Here is a 23,680-nt window from a genome sequence, read left to right on the forward strand (position 1 = left end):
GTCCTGTGATTGCAAACCTTAAATTTCATCAGCCATTATTACAGTCTTCAGTATCACATGGTCCTTTATTTATTTAATTATTTTTATTTATTTATTTGTTTGTTTGTTTGTAGATTATTTGATGAATAAAAAGAACATTATTTATTCCAAATAGAAATATTTTGTAACAATATAGACAACCATTTTTAAATAAATTAATAATTTTATTTAGCAAGAAATTAATACAATTATTTAGAAAACTGCTAAATTTCACATTTAACAGTAAAAATCTCTATTAAGAAGACTTTTATTTTTACAAAAGATTTCTATTTAGAATAAATCCTGTTCGTGTCATAGTTGTGTGATCTTTAATAACAGCCATATTTCCCAATTAGCCTCATTGGATAATAATGCGTCCACAAGATTCTGAAATACTGATTTTCATATCGGGAAAGTAGGTTTATGTAGGATATGTTTTGATATTTATTTATGTTTTCTTTCACTTCTCTGTTCACTTGATTCACCTTCATCTTTATGTGGTAGAAGAGTAATGGAACAATCTGACGGTCAAATCCAGACTGACCATGAGCCCAGACAGAGCATTTGAATTAAGATTTACAAAAGCACTCTCCGTGCCCACTGTATGTGTTTCTCTCCTCCCTGCCGTCTACACAAACATCGCTGCTTGCTTTTTCCTGTCACAAGCAATTAATCTGCCCATTGCTTACATTTATTGATCTGGCTGAGATAAGCAATGTAATCTATTCAGTTTTCCAAAGAGGCAGATTTAATGAATGATTTCAACTCATGTTTGCAGGCATGTAGGAGGAATGGGGAAATCAATCCCCATGTTAATGTGCTGCCCTGTTCCGGGAAGAATCCCGGGGCCGGTGCCAGCCTGCACTCGGACAAACGGTGAGCACGCCGTCAGTGCTCGAATGAAGATCAGCCTTCTTCTTGGGACACGTGGAGGGTGTTAAGAACACCATCAAGGCCAGGCCCAAACTGCTGAATTGGGAAGGAAGTGTTTTGATCCGGTGGGGTTTTGTGAGAGTGCAGTAGGGATCTGGACAAGTGCCATGAGTGAGAGCTGCTGTGAGCCTATCTGCCACATCCAGACCACTCTAGATGATGCTTAGATTAAGATCCTTCTGTTAACCTTCTTCAGAATGCTGTGTACTTCCTCTTGTCTGTCTGCTATATTACACTTATCCCATTAGCCCATCTTAAACTCATCCCATTATTAGTCTCTCTCTCTCTCTTTCTCTCTTTATCTGGCCATGTTAAGCTAAGAATGGGAAAAATATTTTATTTAATGCCAATTTAGATTTCTACAAAATTCAAATAATAAATTCACATTATAAGATGATTGTTAAAATAATGTTTTGAGAAATGTTAAATAAGTTGTAAAATATTGAATATCTGAAAGTTATAAATATTAAAGTATAAAGTCATGTTCAAATATGACTGAAATGTTATTGAAACAAGTTAATATTTCTACAATAAAGATTAAATACAAGGATTCATTATATTAACCCTCTGGGTTCAACATTTTAAGCTAAATATGACTAATATATGTTTTAAGATATATTCGATTTCTACAAGATTCTTATATGGAATTATTATGCTTCATAATAGTAATTTTAAAGTTTGTTTTTTTCATGAAATATGTTATTGTTTTATAAATATATATATAGGTTTGTTTATATTATGGAGAATGTTAAAGGTGAAATATTGTAAATATAAAAAATTTAAATAATAAAGTAAATTGATTTTCTTAAATAAATATGAATATAAGTGTTCATAGAAAAATTTCAATGAACACACACACACACACGCACACTATATATATATATATATATATATATATATATATATATATATATATATATATATATATCATTAAAAATTCAATATTTTGTTAATTTGTTTTATTTTAAACAAAAATTATTATTATTTTTTTTTTAATGTATCTGAATTGTATTATATAAATGTTTAAAAAAAATATTTAAAATTTTTTAGCAGTTTTATCCATGGATATTATTTAATGTTATTTATACATATATTTCATTGTTTTGATGTTTTAGATACAGTACGTTTAGTTTCAACAAAATAAAAATATATTCCAAATTGAAGCTCTCGTAACAAAATAAATAATACAGTGAACACAAAAATAGATGTTTTGATTGCTTTGTAAAGGAGAGAATATGTTGAGTATCTGTTTGTGTAATGATGAAGAGCCGCTGATAGCTGACATTTCTGATTAGTGGATTTGCTCATACTTCAGATTTCATTATCACCCCACCACTGACTGATCAACACCGCACTCATCACTCTGTGTTTATCACATGCTGCTGTGCTGGCACATAGGTGTAAATATGCTGGCAATAATAGGCCTGTCTGCATAGAGATATGATACACTCCAGCACACACGAGGACACACGCAAACCCACAGAGGACAGTTGTCACTGCAGACCAGGCGTTGTATCATTCACTTCTTCTTTGTATGTGTGTGCATGCGTGTGCTTCTGTGGGTACCTGCCATTCTGTTAACTAGATCTGACGTGACTTTCAGCAAAGGTGCATGGACATTTTTCAGCCTAGCGTTAATTAGGTTATTTCAGTCACTCAGATGAAGGCATGTGTGGAAGCACATTATGTTAATGATGAGACTTATGATCTTGCATTTTGTGTGAAAAATATTATTGTGTCTTTATCTTCAGTAAAAGTGAAGTCGTACTGGATTAGCCACATTTGAAGCGGTTTTACGGTAGCCAGTATGCACACCTACACACACACACCTGTGACCAGCATCAGTTTAATTCTGTATTTAACAGTGTTATCACATTACATTTATGTGAAAGCAATATTTTACATGGCGGAAGAAAGATTATAGTGGAAAATGGTTTTTAAACGTTGCTGGCTTTTATCATGTTATTGTTGTCATTTCATACATGCAACAAACCACTTAATGTCATACAGTTTAAGAGGATTATGGCTTCACCTTCTTCCATTAAATGTATACCCCGTAACCATGTTTAAAAAAAAAAACTGTAAGACGCCGGCTCTTGTGGCTTATAGCTTTATTAAACAAGCCATATTCCTATTGCATTTTTTGCAAGTCATCTTTTTTTGTTTTTGTTTACTGAACATGTATTCAGGTCAAATTAAAAAGGAGCTCATGACGTTGCTTTTCTTTTTAAAGCTTCGCTGTGGCTTCTTTCAGTTAGCAGAATAAATGTAACACTTGGCACCCAAAGCTTTTCTATGGAATTAACATGTGAGTTCGCAAAGAGCTGGATTCTTTGCATTGAAAGTAAATCTTCACAGCACACTACATAGCTCACAAGCTCTTGGCTTCGAGATGAAAAGATGCTTGTTGACAGGTATGCGTGTACCTATGAATTGGGCTATGAAATTACAAGGTGTAGTCTAAAAGGGTTGAGTGCAGTTATTCTTGCACTCCTGCGGATGACGTTTGTATGTGTAGAGGAAGTGCACAGATGCTCAGCATGAGGTGGGCCAAGAAAAGTGAATTATCTTTGTCTAAATATGCTTGTTTTTGTATTTTATTTTTTATGTTAAGCAAACTTTATTATAAAATACTATTTTTTTTCTTCTTAAGATTCCTTGCATTATTGTAATTCTCACCTTGCTTTGTTTGGATTTAGTTATTTCTTTTTATTTATTAAAACAATTGATATTGATATTATTCAGTATTGATTTTCTTTTGATTACAGGTTATTAATAATGTTTTTTTTTCTTGAAATATTTTTTAATAATAAATAATACATGTAACTAAAAATTGTCTAAATAATAAGTAAATTATATAAATAAGTAGATGAATAAATCAATTAAATCAAAACAAATATATATATTTTTAAATAACAATATATTTATGAATAATAAAAGTGTATTGTAATAGTAAAATATAAAATTTTAAGGAAAAAAAAAAATATATATATATATATATATATATATATATATATATATATATATATATATATATATATATTTATATATATATGTATATATTATTTGTTGTCATTATTAAAAATAAAACATTATATATTATTATTATTAAAGTATAAAACTTGGCCCTTTACCCTGGTGCATTGGGGAAATATGACAAAAACCATATGAAAGGGGCTCTATTCATGTCCGTTAGCCTTCTGCATACCTGTTAACAGGGCTTACACATGCTGTACATGTGTAAGTCGTACATCACTCAGTCCCTTAGTGCACATTGAATTTGCGGGGTTATATTATTCATGGCAACCCGATCTCCGGTGGGCCCCTGCACTCCAACAATTTGTCTATTCTAATCTGATCAGTCTTTACCAAAGTCCACATTCCAACAGCCCTGTAAAATTCTGACTATACAGAGAACAAACACACACACAAACATCTGTAGCATCTCACGGCATATGCGGGTGTGTGTGGTCTGAAGAAGAGCAGGGGGTCCCAGGTGCCCAGGGTTGGGTCTACAGACCCTAGAGAGTTGAAGAGTGGCACCTCTCCATGAGGTTCAGCTGTTCTTTCGCCATGCCTGAGGCCCAGTGAAGATCTCTTTGATGGGCAGAGACAGACACCTGCGGGCCCTACACCCACAGGACCTCTGGATGTCTGACGCATACACAGTGCCAAAATCACTCACCTTACACACCTCAGGCTGCCAGTGTTTGACAGGGATGCGCACACAAATAAATAACAATATAAACACACATACAAGTGCAATGCACATGCACTGCTGCAGCCCTGCCAACCTGTACGCATTTTGCGTAGCGGCTACGCATTTTGACCTCAAAGTATGCTGGTACAATTTAAACTACACAAAAGTCTAGTGATGCCTCAATCAACACGCAGTATTCAAACATGCAATCAGAGCGGTTTTGTTGTTTTTGTTTGCATTTAAATAATTTCTGTCTTTTATTTCTCTCCTAGTAGCCTATCTATAGTTTATAGTTTCAGTTCAAAGCCCATCATATGCTCTGATAGAAAGGCTGCGTGTGAGGCTGACAGAGACACACTGTTTAATGTGTCTGAGATGTGCTGTTTTCCTTAATGCATAACTTACCTTTCACATGTATGTACACAATCTGTAAATGTTAAAATATACATATTTTAATATTTCCATTTTTGCTGTCAGAAGTGCATGAGCTTTTGCTTTGCAAATTCTCTGCTAAACTCCACAAACTTCATTTAGAATGAGCACCGCCGCTCAGACAGAGCTCAGAGAAATAGGAGTGCAATAACTCAGACTAAAATATACATTTTTCTGAAATTTTTCTAGTTGACAAAAAATGTGAAATATGTAGTGTATTTGAATGATAGCACTAAAGGTAAATTGTAATGGGGTAATCAAAATAGCCGTTTTGCTCATTTTTTGTTTAGTCAATTTTAACTTCTGCTTTCAAAGGTTTATTTTTATTTTTAGATTGCAGTGTTACAATGTTATGTGCAACCCTTTTTGCAAATAATATATGCTTACATGTTTACATTTACTTCATTGGTTCAGTGCTCAAATGTTAGTGGTAAATGACGTCTAAAAAATGTCAGTACTGACTGGAAACTCATGGTCGGTGCTTTTGACAACACTAGTTCGAAATTAAATTCCAGCATTTTTTTCCCCTTTCGGACAATAGTCTTGTATTTGTAATTACCGGTGGATTCTTTTTTTTCTTCAAATTCTTATGCAAACTTGAGAGACATAGATGTAGTCGATACATAGATAAGACAGTCCGTGATGAAGTGCTTTATGAAAGCTTGTGTGTGTGCCATCATTCCCCACACTCAGCGGCCTCACTTTCACACCCACTAGATAAAAACACCCACATTCAGAGGTCAATCTCTCCGTCTAATGGTAAAATTGAGCATTATATAAAGGCCCGCGCTGGATACGAACCCCTCTGTAGGAACGACGGTTCAAAAGCTGAGCGCTGAAAGGCCTTGTGGATGAAAGCTGCTGCTTTGTTACCGCACACACTTGGTGGCTTCGGCTGCCTTTGTGTGGAGCGTGTGGGAGAGATAGAAGGCAGGAGATTGATTCAGACCTGTTGCCTTGCACCTATGCGAGGTCCATTGTAGACGTGGGAATGAGAGGCCTCCTCTGCTTAAACGCTTTGATTGAAAGCGAAGGAGCTCCTGTCAGGAAGCTGGAAGCCTGTGACTGATCTCTCTTTTTGGCTCGGGGCGTGGCCAGCTTTGATTGACAGCAGTGTTTCTATAACTGCCAGACCTCCGTTTAACATCTCAGATGCCTGACGGAGTGAGACATTACCGAGCGGCTGACATTCCCTGCTGAACGCTCAATGGGCGGCAGCTTTGTTTAGGTATGCGTCCCGTTCTAAGTGTGGCTTAGATGTGGGCGTCCTGTCTGCCTAATGTGTTATTGTGTTACGCATCAGTTTTGGCACGAACTGTCACTAAAGGATACTCAGCCCCACACGCACCTCTCTTTTTCCTAATCGCAGGTGAACAGTTGGGTTGAGTCTACACTAAGTACCTCAGCCACCCGTGTCATCATGGCAGGCCTGTTCTCCTCGTCTCCTCTCGTGTCAGACCCTAATTAGTAAATAACTCATTAGCATGAGGTGATTAATCACTCACTGGAAGGGCCTGTGGGTGACAGGCAGCTGAAATGCTCTTTGCTTATGCGTGTGCGTGACTTTGGTTTCTCTTAAGAGCAGTGTTAAGGAGAACAGGGATACGGGTTAATGAAAGAGCAAAGGGGAGGTGTGTTCTTATCTTCCAAAATAAGTTGAATTTGTCTAATCAGGAAGGTGTGTGTGTGTGTGTGTGTCTTGCACTTTCTCTCATCATTATAATACCATGTCCTGAGGCTTCACAGTAAAACAAAGTTTTAAGAGAGTTTTTGTTGGACATGAACCATTCTAATATAAGTGTTATCTGAAGGTGTACTACGCTGGTACTATAAAGCACTATGTGTTATCATGATGCAAATGTTTTTTGTCTGGTAAGCATGGTCCAGTCAGCCCCTGCTAGCGCACACTATTAATTTAACTATTCTCACTTTTCATACACTATATTTTCTTAATATATTTGTTAATGAAATTTGTAAATTAAATCTTTGATTTCTGAGTGAGATATACATAAAAAATAAATTACTGTGTATTTTTGCCAAATAAAAAAGATTATATTATATTATATTATATTATCAATAATATAAATTATCTGATTAAATTAGAAAATTAAATTTGAGGTTTACACTCAAAAATGTAAATAAATGATAAATAATAAATAAATATAATATGCTATTACAGAAAAATAATGAATGAGATCTTTGAGTGTGAGTACTATTATTGCATAATTTAAAGACAAAAGTCTTTGCATATTATGGGTGTGTGTATATATATATATATATATATTTATATATATATTTAATTTTTATTTACTTTGTTTTATCTTATCTTTGTTGTAATGCTTCACCCTCAAGGCTCATTTTAATGTCTCAAAAAAAAACTTTATCTGGAAACTGAGTGGCAATGACAAAAGATGAGCTAGCTGAGAAACTGGCATTGTTATGATTGGGAATGCTGACAGTAGATAGCTTTATTCCTTGGTTTTGGTATCTCATACATCACTGCACCATGGTGTCACCCCAAAACTTTATTTTTAAAAGTAGAAGTATATGACCTGATTCCAACAGAGATCTGGCTTTCCTTCCAACCCCAGAGCTCTTGTGAAACCAGAGCGAGTGCTCAACGAAACGCCATTTTGAGTCACCCCATGATCTCCACCTCCAGCTAGACCATATATTTCCCTCTTCAAATATTCTCTCTCTCACTCGTTTTCTTTCTTGTAGCTTTGCTTTCTTGCTCAGTCTCCATCACTAAAACTGTGTCTTGCTTTCTTGTGTAACCCCCACCTTTACTTCATCTCCCTAAAGATTGGTGAGTATAAAGAAGAGTGCTATAACCTGTGTCCATGAGACAAAGACAAAGGAAGTGAAGGACAGAGATAGATTCAGAGAGACGGGGAAGAGCTGAAAGCTGCAGCCAAAGATAGTTGCATAGAGAAGTTGATTCCCCCTGTGACTCTCTCTCTCTCCTTGTTAAGGATACAAGCTTCATCCAGCTGCTCCATCCCTCTGGTCTCATATCATCTAGTCCTTCTGCTCCTGCTGAAGGATCCTCAATTACCGACTCATAATTCTGCCTCCTCTAATGTCACAGAAGGCCATCCATTAATCTATGTCTTAATCTGCAAGACGTCACCCACCTCGTTCCAGGCTTTATGAGCAATAGCCTGCTAGCATTTGTGAGTTATTATATGTGTGCTCGTATGGGGTTAAACCCAGTGCACACTACGATTTTTGCCATCTGATTGTAAAAAATTCATTTCGTCGAGAAAGAATAGGTAATGTTGAATTGCTTAGTGCAAAGATTGCAGAGAGGTTTGTAGAGACTCAGGGATCTACAAAATAAGGAAGAAATTATCATTTTTAGAGCTGTCAAAGGTAACGTGTTAACTTCAGATGTTAATGAAATATGTTTAGCAGAATATTTAAAAAATTTTCTTTAGTATAAGGTAGTATGAAAGCCAATTATTTATCTTTAGATAGAATAATTTCATTTTGTCATCTTTGCAATATCTCACATATTTTTCCTCACACAGTATAAATTAGTTTTTATAACACTGTTTTTATATTATTAAAATATTTAATATTTCAGAAAGGGGGTCCTTTATGCATACCATACACAACATCTGCGACATTAGGTGAGGTGTTCATTTTTATTCCAGTGTTATTTAAGTTGTATATGGCGCAGCTTGAGGTGGTTCGAGGAATTGTTGAAATTGCATAGTCTTTCCTTTGACATTTAACCTACAATCTCGGTGGGGCCACAATATACAATCTGACATACAACCACCATAAAGGACACCAAGAATTACATAGCGTGTCTGACTTCAGTGAACCAGAATGGCAAGTGAAGAATTTCTGTCCGTCACTCTTCTGAAGTCACTTTTATCTATACGTCACAGTCAGATGTGTTGTGTCTGTCACGGAGCAAGAAATGGTTGGTTATGTAAAAACAAATAGAACTGTAAAACTTCTGCATATGAAATTTGAAAACCGTGCTAATGAAAGATTGCATGTCTATCTTAATTCCTCTCACCAGCTGTTTGTCAAACTAAAATGATGCTTTACAGCAGAAGATGCTCTTCCTCCAGTCAAATGTACATATTGTTTTGACTCAGTGGCTGTGTTATTCTCGTAATTGTTCAAGACTAGTTTCCCGCTGCTGTTTGCACATGGTTGGCTGACTCGCACTGTTGCCATGGCGATGCCGCCTTGAGTGACAGGCTTGGAGGCAGGTTTGGCAAATGACGAAAAGAGCTAGCCACTATTACTAACTGGTTTCACAATGACCTAACTGGTTTCACTAATCCACCAGATATGAGTGTTGAAGTGTTTCTCTGATATGGTTGCTAAAAGCATTGCTTGAATAAATGATGTAGCCAAAAAAAATATATATATAATATATATATATATGCTTGAACCAGCCTAAGCTTGGTGTGCCGGTCTGGCTATCTCCTGTACTGGTTACTAGGCTGGTGTTTACCTCAACAGCCAGATGAAAATTGCCCAAAACTTGAAAAAAATGGACTAGGCTGGGAGACCAACTAAGATCAGAAAAGTCTCTAGTAGGTTTCTGCATGTGGTTGTAGACACTTATACTTTTGTGCAGTGCAAACTGGGATGGCGCTCTAAAATCGATAAAGCAGTACCACCAGTTTACATAAATGCATTGAAGTGCCACCAATTCACAATTATAGTCAGCAAGTGGATTTCTGTAATCTCTACATATCTACATATAGGGCAACAGCTACAATCCTTCTTTCTGTCCTTGCTCATAAGTAGAGGCGACCCAGATGTCAAAAGTGCCTAGCGCAGCGTTTTGCAAGGTACATGGGTCTCAGAGCATCGGCCATCTATTTTCCCCAAGAATATTTTTCTAGGTTGATACTTTTTCTGTGTTTTTTCATTGCTGGTAGGCTCCCCAGGGGCTTCCCAGGAAAGGTTAACTAGTCTTTTCTTAAGCTTTCACCGGATGACAAATGGCTGTGTTCGACTCACGGGTCCCTTTGCTGCCCATCCGTACCTCCTTTAGCTCATTCACATTCACTTCCTCTCACCCTGGGCCAGAGGAAAGAGAGCCAGAGATGAATGGAGAGTTGAGATAGTGGGATGGGTGTGATGTAAACATAGTGTGATGGAACACACAGGATTGTGAGAGCCGTTCCACCCGTCGTCATCTGACCTTGTCCTGCTCTTTTTTAGCAGCCATAGATACTAGTCACTTCCAGTTCTGTTTTCAACTGAATTTAGTGCATGCGTGGAATCTCTCTGTGCTTTTATCACCACATGACCGGGGCTGGAGCAATTTGCTTGCGTGACTTTCACTCCGTGTTGCCGTGGAACGGTGCCACAAATTTATTACACGCTGTTATGACCCTGTCTAGGAGGAGGCCATTGCATACACTGGAATGCAGAAAAATCTCCTTTTCTTTTTTAGTTTACAACACACCAGAAGCTCAGTTTCGGGGTGAGCATACGCAAAAACAACAAACCAAAATAAACATTCATAGCAAACCATTTAATCACTCTGGAATAGCAGTCAAATAATGTCATGACAACATTGATTGGCTGATGGCACAACAAGAACTCAGTGTCTCTTCTATTAATTATACTGAGTTATGATGTTAGCGGCAGCAGATGAGGAGAAATGTAACTCCATTTCATGCTTGTAAGAGTTTTTCAGATGGGAACTGGATACTAGTAAATCTCATTTCTAACATGCAGAACCACAATTGAAAGTTAAGCCAAAATCTATGCAACGTGGGTTAACTAGACTATCTGAAAATAGCAATGGTAGCAACAGGAAGTCAAGCATAGAGCAGAGCTCCCCCTACAGGATTAGCAGTCCCTTTAATTATCCTGTCTCTTGCTCACCAATCATGAATGGTGATTTTTTTTTAGAGCTGATCAAGTCATTTGAAAAATGCAGAGAGAGAAAAGATTGAGAATGAAAAGATTACAAGACACTACTGAGTGTTGATTATAAGAAATGTGATGAATGTAATCACAGGTCAGCAATACTTATCAAAGTGCTTTCCAAAACAAGTTGCGTGTGCTGGAAGCATATGTATACACGCGTGAGTAAGCGTGTGCATCCATGTCTGTTGGAAATGATGGATGGGGCGGTCGATGGAGCCGTCAGGCTGAAGGTTGTATGCGTGTGTTTGAGTGCAGCATGCGTTCGGTATATTTAAGCTGAGAGGTGTAAGTGCTGTGCTCTTTTTCGGCTCAGCGACTTGGAAGCCTTTAGGCTGAATAAGTTCCTTTAATACTGCAGGAAGGCTCTGTCTGCATTGATTACAGAGCCTTAGACTGGACGCCAACATCATCCGTATCTGCTGCTCTGCACACCAGTAGCTGCACCGCATCACAGCTCAGGGAAGATAGGTGCTATTCTACTGAGGTCAGGACAAGTGATTATATGCAGAAAATCTCCCTCTTTAGTGCATTTTCTTCTGCCTCAATCCGTTTCTTAAGGAAATTCAATAGTTTGGCATTGACGCATTTTACTCTGTGGGCCATTTAAGGAAATATTCTTTGTTCAATGAAAGTTAAGCTCAGTCAACAGCATTTGTGGCATAATGTTGATTACCACAAGAAATATATTTGACTCGCTTGTTTTCTTTAAAAAAAAAAAAAAAGCACAAATCAAGGTTGCGACGAGGCATTTACAATGGAAGTACATTTAAAAGTAGAAATGTGTAGCTTTATAAAATTATATTTATTTTCTTTGAATGACAGTAGTCATCAAATGTCAGGATGGCTGTGGTCTAAGGCGCCAGACACAAGGTTCAAACCTTCCTGTGATGTGGTCTTTCTGGTCTCCGAATAAAGGTGTGGGTTTGAATCCCACTTCTGACAGTACATTTTGGGGCAGTCGTTGCCTAATGGATAGGGAGTCAGCCTTGTAACCCCAAGGTCACTGGTTTGAGTCTCAGGTCCGGCAGGGAATATGTGTGTGTGTTTGTTCACTACTCACTGCTGGGACGATACACGTCACATCCTTTCCTTTCAAAGAGGAGCCACCTGGTGTCCCAAGCAAACTTGTAAGGCAGTTACAGAGTGACTTTAAGTTTAGCTATTTTAAATAATCCAACTTAATTAAAATATATAAAAAATAAATACATAAAAAATAAAAATCAAGGTAAAAACCTTTTTTTTTTTCTTTTTTTTTTCTACAGCATCCATTGTTTTTTGCAGAACATACAATTTTAGGAATTTCTGGAATCCCCCAAAATATTGTTTAATTAATTTAATGTATTTATGCTCCCAAAATCTTTAGTCTGGAAAGTTTTATTTTATTTTATTTTGTGGTAATTCACAAAATGCTACAAGTGTTACAAATGAGCTTAACTTGTATTGAACCCATTAAATGCATTTCCGCAGTTAATTTGTTACAGGCTTCATTTTTCACTTAACAGTGGTTGCAATAGCACTAATGAAGAGTGGACACTGATAAAACACTGTTTGATAAGTCCTCCGTAATTATGAACACAATGTGAGCAGAGTCTGATATGGACTGAGCAGAAATGAATCCATCCAGCTGTCTGCACTTAGAGCGGTGTGGCCTTCCAGAACTGCTCTCTTCATTAGAGCTCTCGCTATGGGTGTATTCATGTTTGTGTGCGGCCAGATTGCTTATTATATGTACAGGATCCAGTCCCTCCCTATGCTACTGTGAGCCCAGAGAATGCGGGACAGAGAGTCATTTGAGTAGGCTGGCTCTTTGTCCAATCTAGAAGGGTCAAATGGCTCTAAATATAGAGGCGTTGCAAATATAGCCACTTCTGCGGGAGTATGTGTGTGTGGGTCGGTAACTCGTGGACAGGAAGCAGGCGAGATTAGAACCAGGATGCTTTCTAGTCAGGATGGATGACATCAGGAAGACGCTGATCTGTAGCCCTGCCCTCTGTTGGACAGAGCAGGAAGTACCATGGTCAGCTCCTTTCTGAATGCAGAGTGTTGGAGGCTGTTCCCATACTCCAATACATAAATGTCATTGTCTGCAGTCTGAACTTTGCACTGGGCAGCTTTAAAGTCGATATGAAATCAAAATTGAGCCTATTTTCTTTTTTAATAATAATAAGTCCAGAACTTATTGTTACCATTTGTCTTGATAACCTTTCATAAAAATATAATTACTTCATAAACCTCTGAAACTGCCATTACCTAACTAAGTCAATAGCCAAAAGGTTTTTTTAGGCACTGTTTTAGGCTGGTGTTATAGTTAATGACAACGTTTTACAGTCCTACCAATATTTGCAGTAATCTCAGGTGTAAAGCATTCATATAAGCTCAAATAGTAAAGCATAGCACTAGCAATGCTAAGGTAATGGGTTTGATTTCCAGGGAAAGCAAGTCACTTTAGAAAAACCTGTCAGTGTAATGCATAATTGTGAGTTTAAATGGATAGTGAATATTCATCATTTACTCACCCTCATGTTGTTGCAACATTTCTCAAGATCGTCTTTTATGTTCCACAGAAGACAGAAACTTGTATAGGTTTGAAATATGTAAATTAACTGTAGTAAAGTGTACAGCTTTATGACAAATATCAGTTTGAAAGTGAAAATTTATCATTGGGATTCATCAAGATTCTTAATTAACCTTGACCTATAACCTCTACTTTTTGGTTAAACGTTTCCTTAAAAGTGGGGTGCTAAGGTGTACCCCCAAACTCTCATGCTAATATGTAATGCTCACTTTCATCTTTCAATGAATTCCTGATAGACAAAGCCAAGTTTTCTTGTTTTCTCTGAATATCCTGTTGAACAGTTTACTACTGAGTAAAATGTGAAGGCCATTTTATGTTGACTTGAACATTCTATTCTCAAGTCTTTTTAAGCTAAAGTGCATTGTATTCCCACACAGCACATTTGATTATTTATACATTATGAGCAGTTGTTTGCACTGACAGATAAAGAATATCAGCACGAAAGCAGCGGTTGGGTTTTATCGTGCGGTAATTTCAAGTGTGTCACCTGCCAGAGGTGTGTGCGAGGCACAACAAAGCTTGTCTCTCTTGCTTGTGTATTACAGCACTCCGGCTCAGCGTGTTTCAGTATCCGCTTCAGACCCCGAGTGGCTGCTGGATCCCCAATCAAATATATACAAATCCAGTGTTGTTTGCGTTAAAGCATGGCAGTACAAGGTTATGTATTTTTAGTCGCGCCGATGCTTTTTAGTTCAGCGTGTTCTGTCAGCTTGTCAGCACCTTTGATGCTGAAAGCCCTATTCTCCAAAGGGACCCTCTTGTGCATGTAAAGAAGTGAAAATCTGTCTGTCTTTGTGCATTAAAGGACGAATACTGACCATACTCTTGGTAACACGGCTCGACACGTTATCGTCTCGGCTAGACGGGGGAAACATGTGCGATCTGTCTCGTTTTCTCTCCTTCTCTCTCTTTGATGAACATGCTTTGTCACATTCCCCCGTCCTCACCCCTCCTTTCTTTCTCTCGCTCTCTCTCTCTCTCTCTGTGCTCCCCCGCACTCTTGTTCTCTCCCACACCTCTCTCTCTCTCTCTCTGTCTCTCTCTCTCTCGTGCTCCGCAGCGATGCTGTATAATTCTCAGAGCTGAGATTCTGTGCGGAGCTCCAGTCATGTGCAGATGTAGGATGGAACAGCCCTTTGCATTCTTCTCTCCGCGCTCGCAGAGAGATTGACGGCAACTCTGTTTCCTTTCCCCGGCATTTGATCCCTCATCTGTCTTTCTTTTCTGTACCTTAAGACCTTTCCTATCGGTTTGTGGACTAGAGTTTCGTGCAGCGGTGAAGGGGAAAGTGGCTGCGTGCCGTATGCGCGCGTGTGTGAAGTTGTGTGAGAGAGGGCGTACGGAGACAGAGAGGGCATAACTGCTTCTCGTACGTGACTTCTGAAGCCCCTCGCCCCTTCCTCCAGGAGAAAGAGACTGCCAGGGGACCGTGTCCGACGGAGAAAAGGAGAGAAGAGGAGGAGATACGAGGGGAAGACTCACGCTAGGAGCGATGCATCACTCGGGCAACACCTGCGGTAGAGCTAAAGCCCTCTCTCAAGAGACCGGTAAGAGCTCTGCAGGACCGCGTGTGTGTGTGTGTGTGTGTGTGTGTGTGTGTGTGTGTATTTTGTGAGAGAGAGTACTACTGAACTGTGAAAGAAACTACTTCAGACCCTGCTAGAAAAACCAGCGCATGTTGTGTATTGGATGCTGGTGGCTTCTTAGCTAGCTAAAAACTTCCTCGGTCAACCAGCTTCTCCAGAAAGACCAAGTTTTACTGGTGAACATCATGGATGTGATTCTCCACCAGCTGGACCAGCAACTTAACCAGGCAATGTGAAAATTAAATTTGTTCTTTTCGGAAGGGATGCTCTACGTAGACCAAAAGAACGTCATAGAACGTCAATCATTCTCCCTTGCGTGTCTCTAGGAGATCACAGATAACGGGGCATCCATTCATCGGAAAGCTCATGTTTATGTCTTAAGCTGCTAACGTCTTGTTTAAACGTTGGTTTGTAAGTCTTGATAGACACGCTTGGCACTTTAGATTGATGTAGGTTGACTGTAGTTCGGATGAGTGACGTCTGGATGAGGGTGGCGAATGGATGCGCCTCCAGTTGGTACATCTCCTCCCTCTCATTTAATTACTCATGCATGTGCGAGTTTCAATATTTACAAGCCTGCAGTTTAGCCCTAATTTACAACCCAGAGTAAATGGACTAAATTGCCAAATTTGATCAAATTTGCATTTTGGCGGGGAAAAAAAAACAATGTGAGCACTTTGTTGAGGGAACATTGTTGCTGAGTAATTGAGAAATGTTTGGTCGGGGGGAGGAGGGGTGGTGCTGTGTCTTCAGGGAATTGCTAAGTAAATTAGGAATTAAGTCTGTTTTGACTTCGTTTTAATGATTTTTAGGTTAAAGGCCAATCATTTTCAGGGTGGGAACGGCTGAGACAGGTCGTTTACAGCTGTCTAACTGAAACTGGCATCTCAAGTGTGGCTGCTAGTAGCCCTAAGTGAGATGTTTGGTGAGCTTGAGAAATATTGGTCTTGCGCTATTGGTCTGATTTAGTATTTGGGTAAGACCTCAAGTTCTTATGGTGACCGTTAAGATGTGAAATGTCATTGGTCGTTAACAGTGTGTGAAACCTTGACGTGTGTCATGATGTTTCTTCTCATACCTGACCAGATTGTGTAATTGTTATCCATTTTTTATAATTCATTTTTAATTTGTATTTGTTTTCCCACTATTTATTTAAATGTGCAGAACAAAAAGAAACGAAATGAAAAAAATCTCCCACTCATATTTTATTCTTTATTTTCTTTGTTCCCTTACAGAAACAGTCAAATGTGCGAAAGCTCACTTGGCTTTTATATCCTTTCGTTCCTGCACCATATGTGCCTTAGAGATTCGTGTAAACAGACCTGACTAGAGAGGTGAAGAATAGTGCGAGAAAGAGAATGAAAGGGTGAAAAGATAAAAATACCAGACCTTGTGTTAGATACAATTTAATTTACCCCAGCATGGCTTTTGAGTGTAAATGTGCACGTTTTATTGAATACACAATCAGTGATGGCGACATGTAGTTACAAAGCACTAAGTAGCCTCTGATCAAGACCCCTAAATCACTTCTAGGCTGATAACAGCATATTTAGGCTAGAACTGATAACAGCATATTTTGGGGGATTTTCAGACCAACGGCACACACATTCACACAGCTGACCTCAGCAAACCACGCACACTGAAGGTGATGTAGAATTAAAGACAGAATCTCGGCTTTGAAGGGAGGCAAGAGTGGATTAAGCGTTCCCTCGCTTTCCATCTCTTTTCTCCTGTAGTGAGCTAGTTTAATGGACCCTGGGTCTGATGTGGAGCCATATGCCTGATGACAGCTCATTTGATCACACAAAACGAACTGTGAGAGTGATAGAGTGATCAAGAGATGGTGAAACTTAATTGGCTCTGTTTACCTCGCCGAGTTGGGGCCTGTTTGTGGCGACGAGGATGCTGTCCATCAGGAATAGAGAGAGAGGGAGATTTTAATTGAAAATATGGATTCTATTAACCCTGCCGCCCAGGGCTCTCATTAGCATCTCATTAGTGTGGAGGAAAGGTAAGGAACAAATTCTATTATTGTTGCGATCGGTGGCGATTTTTCATTTACAAGGTCCAGGGTGTAAACGGAGCCACTTGCTCTCTAACAAACGCCTCAAATTGATAGAAGCTCTCTGTGGAGAATCAAGCCACAACAAGTCAGAGAATTAACATGCAGTGTGTGTCATTTTGTACTGTTAAATATGATGTCTAGCTTATCTAAATATGCATACCTACAACTGATGTGTAGATAAGATGTGTATGTGTGCATCTGAGTGGCCATCAATTCTGGTCATTTCTTTTCCCTGAGGCCTTGCACACACGCAGGGCATGCTGGGAGGCTTGTGAAGAGAAGAAAAGAGGAGAGGAGACAGCGTACAAGTCTCCTGCAGTCAGCTGCACGCCTGGCGGTCGACAGACCTCCCTGCTCACCTGTGCCTCTAAAAAGCTCACCCCCCACCAAAACCATGAGAAAAATCTGAATTCTAGAGCAAAAATACATCCTGTCATTTTCCCTCCTCTGGTTTCCAGCTCCGTTTGACATCCTCCCGCTCTCTCTGCTCTCCGTTTACTCAGACTCCATCCCCTCCTGCTGGAGACTCGAGGTACTGCATGCGGACTCAAGCATGCACCAGCAGCGCAGGTGGGCGAGACAAAGCACGTTTAACCCCAGAGCACAGCATCAGCACTTCCTGGGCTTTTGTGTTGACACAGATGTGTGAAAATCGAGAAGCTCTTTAGTGTTGGTTCCACTCTGCTCTTTCTATTGTGCTTGTCACGTGTCACTGTAGCAGAAGTTCAGTTTTAGATTTAAGGTGCTAATGGGTTAAATTAGGAGAAAAAAATTTACTAAGAGGATTTTAGAAAGATGAGAAAGATTTCAGCATGCTGTGCAGTCAAAAGTCGTCCTCAAATTCATTCGCTTTAAAGAAACATTTCTTTAGCTATCAAAATACTACTTGTCTAAAAAAAAAAAAAACATTGCTTTCTAACCTCAAACCAGCCACTGTAGGTGATTTTCCTATTATTAGAATAGACTATTAAATTACTTAATAATTAATTAAAGGTAATTAAATTAAATACAGTGCCCTCTATAAGTATTGGAACTGTAAAGACAGAATTGTTCTGTTTGCTGTGGAGTAAAAAAAAAAAAAAAAAAACTAAATATGATTAAAAGATGAAAATGAGACAAAACGACTTAATGTTACATTTTATTATTGGGTGATTCAACACAAAGATGTTTTACCAGCTAACAAGATCAGCACTTTTAGAGTTTCATCTCCCTGTCTGATGTGAGCATTAGTATTGGAACAGTTGCCTCACAGATCTTTCTAAGTGTTCAGCTGTGTCCTGATGCATGAATTCTTCAGATATTAAAATCAGGGAATGTGCCGCATCAGTTAAATCCTGCTTCTGCATTCTAAGTCTTGCATTCGATGATGAAACAGACAAATCAGGATGAAGACGAGGAAGACGACTCTGAAAGAAAAACAAGTAATCTGGATGCTAAAAGAAAAGAGGAAGTCAATTAGAACTATAGGAAAAACAAAGGGCATGGAGAAATCAAGAGTTTGGAAACTACAGGAGACATCAGGAACCAACGACGACCTGATCAGCTGAGAAAAACAACAGCAGCTGATGACAGACAAATCATAAAAGCTGTGAAAATGAACCCTAAAATACATTTCTATAAAATCAGCAACATCCTCCAGAAAGCTGGGGTGATGCTCTGACAACCTACTGTCTGCAGAAGCTACACAGCAAGATGCAATCCTCTGATCAGCACCAAAAATAGAAAGGCAAGTATCTTCACAAATGTGATATATTAGATTTTTGGAACTGAGTTCATGGACTGATGAGTCAAAGATGAACCTCTGTCTAAGTGATTGGAAAGCAAAAGTGCGGAGAAAATTGGGAACTGCAAATGATCCTATGCATACAGCCTCATCTGTAAAGCTTGGTGGAGGTGGTGTCATGGCATGGGCATGCATAGCTGTCTCTCTTCATTTTAATGATGACTCAATGTATGATGACAGTAGCAAAATTTATTTGAGAGGGTACAAAATCATCTTGGCTACCAATATTCAAGAAAATGCCACCAAACTCATGAGAAAGCACTTCATATTGAATCAGGACAATGACCCAAAACACCCTGCCAGCTCAGTCAAGGACTTTATCAGGACAAAGAAATGTAAAGTCTTCAATTGCCCAAATTAATCTCCAGATTCAAATACGATTGAACATGAATGTCATCAGTTGAAGAGGAGACAGAAAACAGAAACTCCCCAAAACAAGCAACAGTTGGAATTGGCTGCATTAAAGTCCGGGAAAAAACATTTCAAAGCATAAGACCAAGAGTCTGGTGATGTCTATGGGTCGCAGACTCACTGTTCTGATTGCACACGAGATCTGCAACTAAATAATATCTTTTAATCTATCCGCCTTAAATTCAACTCTTCCAAAACTTATGCTCACATCAAACAGTGGGATGAACTATTTCTGTGCCGTCCTTTTTATTTGGTAAAACATGTATGTGTCGAAAGACCTAATAATAAAATGTGACATTATGTAGTTTTATCGCATATTCATCTTTAAATCATATTTGCAAATGTTTTTACTCCAAAGCAGAGAAAGCAATTTTATCTTTACTGTTCCAATACTTATGGAGGGCACAGTATATTCTGTATGTATAATTACAAGTTAATCAAAGTTTCCACAGAAAAAAAGAAAAAAATATTAAGCTGTTTTCATAATTGATAATATTAAGTAATGTTTCTTGTCTAATAAATCAGCGTATTAGAATCATTTCTGAAGGATTGTGTGACGCTGAAGACTCCAGTAATGGCTGCGAAAAATCGGCTTTGCCATCACAGGTACATTTTAGTGTATTTAAATAAAAACCAATTATTTTAAGTTATAATAATATTTTACGATATAACTTATTGGACTGTATTTTAAAAATAAATGCAGCCTTGAGTGAGCATAAGCAACACATTTCAAGAATACTAAACAATCTTACTGAACCCAAGCTTTTGAACGGTAGTCTTTTTGCTGTTAGTAACTATTTGTATTTATTTGTCCAGTGCATACAAATTACAGTTGCATTTTTTACTTTGATATTAAAAATAGTAAAAAAAAAAAAAAAAAAACACACTGCACTCTGTCCAGCTGTTTTTGAACACTAGAACACTAGTCTTGTGTGATCAGTATAATAATGCATTGCTTCCTTAAGGTCATCATGTTGTTTAGACAGCCTGCAGAATAGTGGTTTATGAAAATATGTCATTTTGCACATCCCTAATGGGGGCAGCGTGATAAAGTCCCCGTGGGCTTGCACGCGGAGCTCTTGAAAGGATGCGTGTTCATGTGTGTCACGGGTGCGCTATTAAGCATGTGTGTGAGCAGATGGTTGTAAAGCTCTGTGTGATGTGGGTGCTGCTTGATTTCCATCTCAGCAACACGAAGCCCATACGTCTTCTCTCGTTTTCTCGCTCGCTCCGTCTCTTCTCATCTCGGCCTCTTTCTCGATCAACCGACGGCTGTAAACTCAGTGATTGACCTTTACGCTGACAGTATTTACAACTTAATCACATCCTCTGTAGCTAGTTCTCCCTCGGCTCCTCCGTGGCACATGCTGTTTTTGCAGCCTCACTCCTTCACTCTGTCAGCCCTCTTCACACATTTACTCATTCTTCAACACTTTCTATTAACTTCCGCTGCTCTTCCATTTGGTTTGAGCCAGAGTTGTTTCGGTGAGGGGGTGACTGATCTACTTGGGCTCCTAACACTTTTGGGCCGATCTGTGAGGATGGGACGTTCTCAATCACACTTGAAAGCATTTTTTTTTTTTTGTAGATTATGCATTTTGCCTTTTTGCACCTCTCTAGCGCTCTGTCCTTCACAATGAAGGTCATTGGGAGATAGAATCCAGCCTCCCGTGTCTCTGTGGAGCTGTCTGGGTGGATGGAGGACAAGTGGTGTTGTAAATCAGACGTCCCAGCATCAGCAGCAGAAAGGGAGAATGCAGATATGCAGCTAAGCTGCTAATGCTTTGGCAGTACCAATGCACAATTACTTATCATGCCAATAAAACACATTAAACTGAAACTGAGAACGAGAGGGAGAGGGGGAATGTGATTTTGTGTGTGCATTTCTTCTCATCTTTTCCCTTCTCATACTTTCTCTTCTTGTCTCTTTTCTTGTCCCATTTCCTGTCTCGTCTCATTTCATTTTCTCATGTTTTATCTCAAAACCTGATGCAACTTTCTTTTTCAACTTACCTCTTCTCATCTCAGTTTGCCTCGTCTCAAATCTTCACTGATCCTTTTTTTCTTCCTGTATGATCTTGCCTTGCTTCATTTTGTATAACGTTGCCAACATTTCTCTTCTATTGTTTATTCTTGTCTCATTTTGGTTTGTGTCTCTTATTGTCTCCTCTTGTCTTATTTAGTCTCAGCTGGCCTCTTTTCTGATGTTTTTTATTGTCTAACCTTTTCTTTTCTTAACTCATTTTAATTTGTCTCAGCTCTTCTTTCTCTGGACTTGTCTTATCTGTTCTGTCATATTTCCGTCGTCTTCTTTTCAGTCTTCTCTCTGTCTTGCTTAATTTTTGTCTCATGTTGTCTTGTCTCATGTTGTTTACTCCTTATTTTGAAACGTGCTTCAATTTTTTCTTTGTCTCATTTAGTCTCTTCTCTTGTCTCATTTACCTTGTATTTTTCACTTGTCTCATGAACTTGTCGTCTCTTATTTTGTTTTGATACGCTTTATATACTTTAGTATTGTATTTTCTGTTTTTTGTGTTCTTTTCGCTCTTCTTCTCTTCAGTTTGTGTTATGAACTAGATGAAGAGAAATCAAGAGCCTGTGATATAAGTATTGAGAGTGTTCAGTATTAACTAAACTATTGTAAGGCAAAAATGTTTAGAGCCTGTCAACACATAAACATTATGTACTTCACAATAAAAACGGTGTGATTAGTCTCTAACACTTGAATATTAAATGGCTGAAAATGCCATATGAAAGCTCCCTCTGCCCACATAATGGAACATTGTAAATGTGCTGTTGATTCATATGTTGAATACACAGTCAAGTGAGGTGACTTGACAGTTGAATAATTAGCTCAGTTAAACTCAGCCGCCTAATATCCCTTTGTGACACACACAGCAGACACGGCCAACTGCTGTAAACAGCATTTGTTCTGCTGTAATCAGGTGCTGTTACAGCCAGATGAATGAGGGGAAAATTAGCACGGCGAAGCCTTGGAGAGACAATCTCGAGATTTGAGTGTTTAAACCCATCATCGGTTCACCTGTTACCTCCTCAATGTGTGCAGCAATTTCACAGATGTGCAGAGAAGAAAGGGACATTTTCACACTCCAATGTTTAGGTTAAACAATTTCACTTCAATGGCAATGAGATGGTTATTAGTCAATTATTAAATGACTAATTTTAAAAAAATATCCCATGATTTTTTTTATTTATTTTTTCATAGAAGCCTGATATAAAAATGTTCCTTCAAAAGAAAAACTCTGGTAACACTTTACTATAGGGTCCAATTCACACTAATAACTAGTAGCTTATCAGCATGTCTATTATTAACATATTGGCTGTTTATTAGTGCTTATAAAGTACATATAATGCATGACATCCATAATCCTACCCAATACCCTAAACTTAACAACCACCTTATAAACTATTATTAAGCAGCAAATAAGGGATTAATCGAGGCGAAAGTCATAGTTAATGGTTAGTTAATAGTGAGAACTGGACCCTAAAATAAAGTGTGACCAAAACGCTTAGACTGACTTTTTGCATGTTACTTTTTCTTATAGAAATGCTTTATACAAGGTATTTACTGCATAAGGAAATGCCTGTGTGGTTTTGTTTTTTTTTCTTATTTTATTGCTCTATTTTTCATTTGGAAATCAATAGACACAAACCAAACAGATTCACATGATATAACACTTGAGGTAAACTAAAAGATTCTGCAGTAAACTAAAAACTAAAACAGTTTAGACTTGGTATTGTAAAATACTTAAAATGGAATTATATTGTTTCTCATTAGATTTTTTATCTTGTTTCCAACCAAAATATCTAAATATCAAGAATGGTTTTTTAGACAAGTAGAAAATTATCGTTTTGTTTTCAGTAAGTTTTTTGCTGACAAAAAAAAAAAAAAACAAAATAATCAGCCAGTGGGGTAAGCAAAATAATCTAATAATAATAATCATAGTCATTTGTAGATTTTTCTAAGCAAAAACGTTTTTGTTTTTTTTGGATGTGTTTTGAAAATTTTTCTTGATTTAAGATTTTTTTTTATATGTTGGCTGAAAACAAGTAAAAAAAAAAAACGAAATAAAAAAAACAAAGAAAAGCATTTTTTGCAGTGTTCTTGCCTTGTTGTGACATGTTTGGCTGTGTATATTCACATTGTTTCTCAGTCATCCTAAGTATCACATTTACAGTAAAAATAAATGAGCCCATCCCACTAACATCCACAAATATATCTACTGCAATATTAACAGCA

General features: G+C 38.0%; 1 protein-coding gene across 5 annotated transcripts in view; it reads left to right on the plus strand.

Annotated features, from left to right (window-relative positions):
• tenm2a (teneurin transmembrane protein 2a) overlaps positions 1-23,680 on the plus strand; it is a 273,356-nt gene that overhangs the window by 117,468 nt on the left and 132,208 nt on the right. The window contains exon 1 of one of the 5 annotated variants that reach the window (XM_026281003.1): positions 14,256-15,121. The exons of 3 other annotated variants lie outside the window; for them this stretch is intronic. In XM_026281003.1, the coding sequence (XP_026136788.1) occupies positions 15,067-15,121 (55 nt within the window). In that variant the 5' untranslated portion in view covers positions 14,256-15,066. Of the gene's footprint in view, positions 1-14,255; positions 15,122-23,680 lie in introns of those variants that run through there. One more of the 5 variants, XM_026281004.1, reaches the window with a different exon arrangement.

This window comes from Carassius auratus, chromosome 14, assembly GCF_003368295.1.
Source record: "Carassius auratus strain Wakin chromosome 14, ASM336829v1, whole genome shotgun sequence".
Classification (NCBI taxonomy): domain Eukaryota; kingdom Metazoa; phylum Chordata; class Actinopteri; order Cypriniformes; family Cyprinidae; genus Carassius; species Carassius auratus.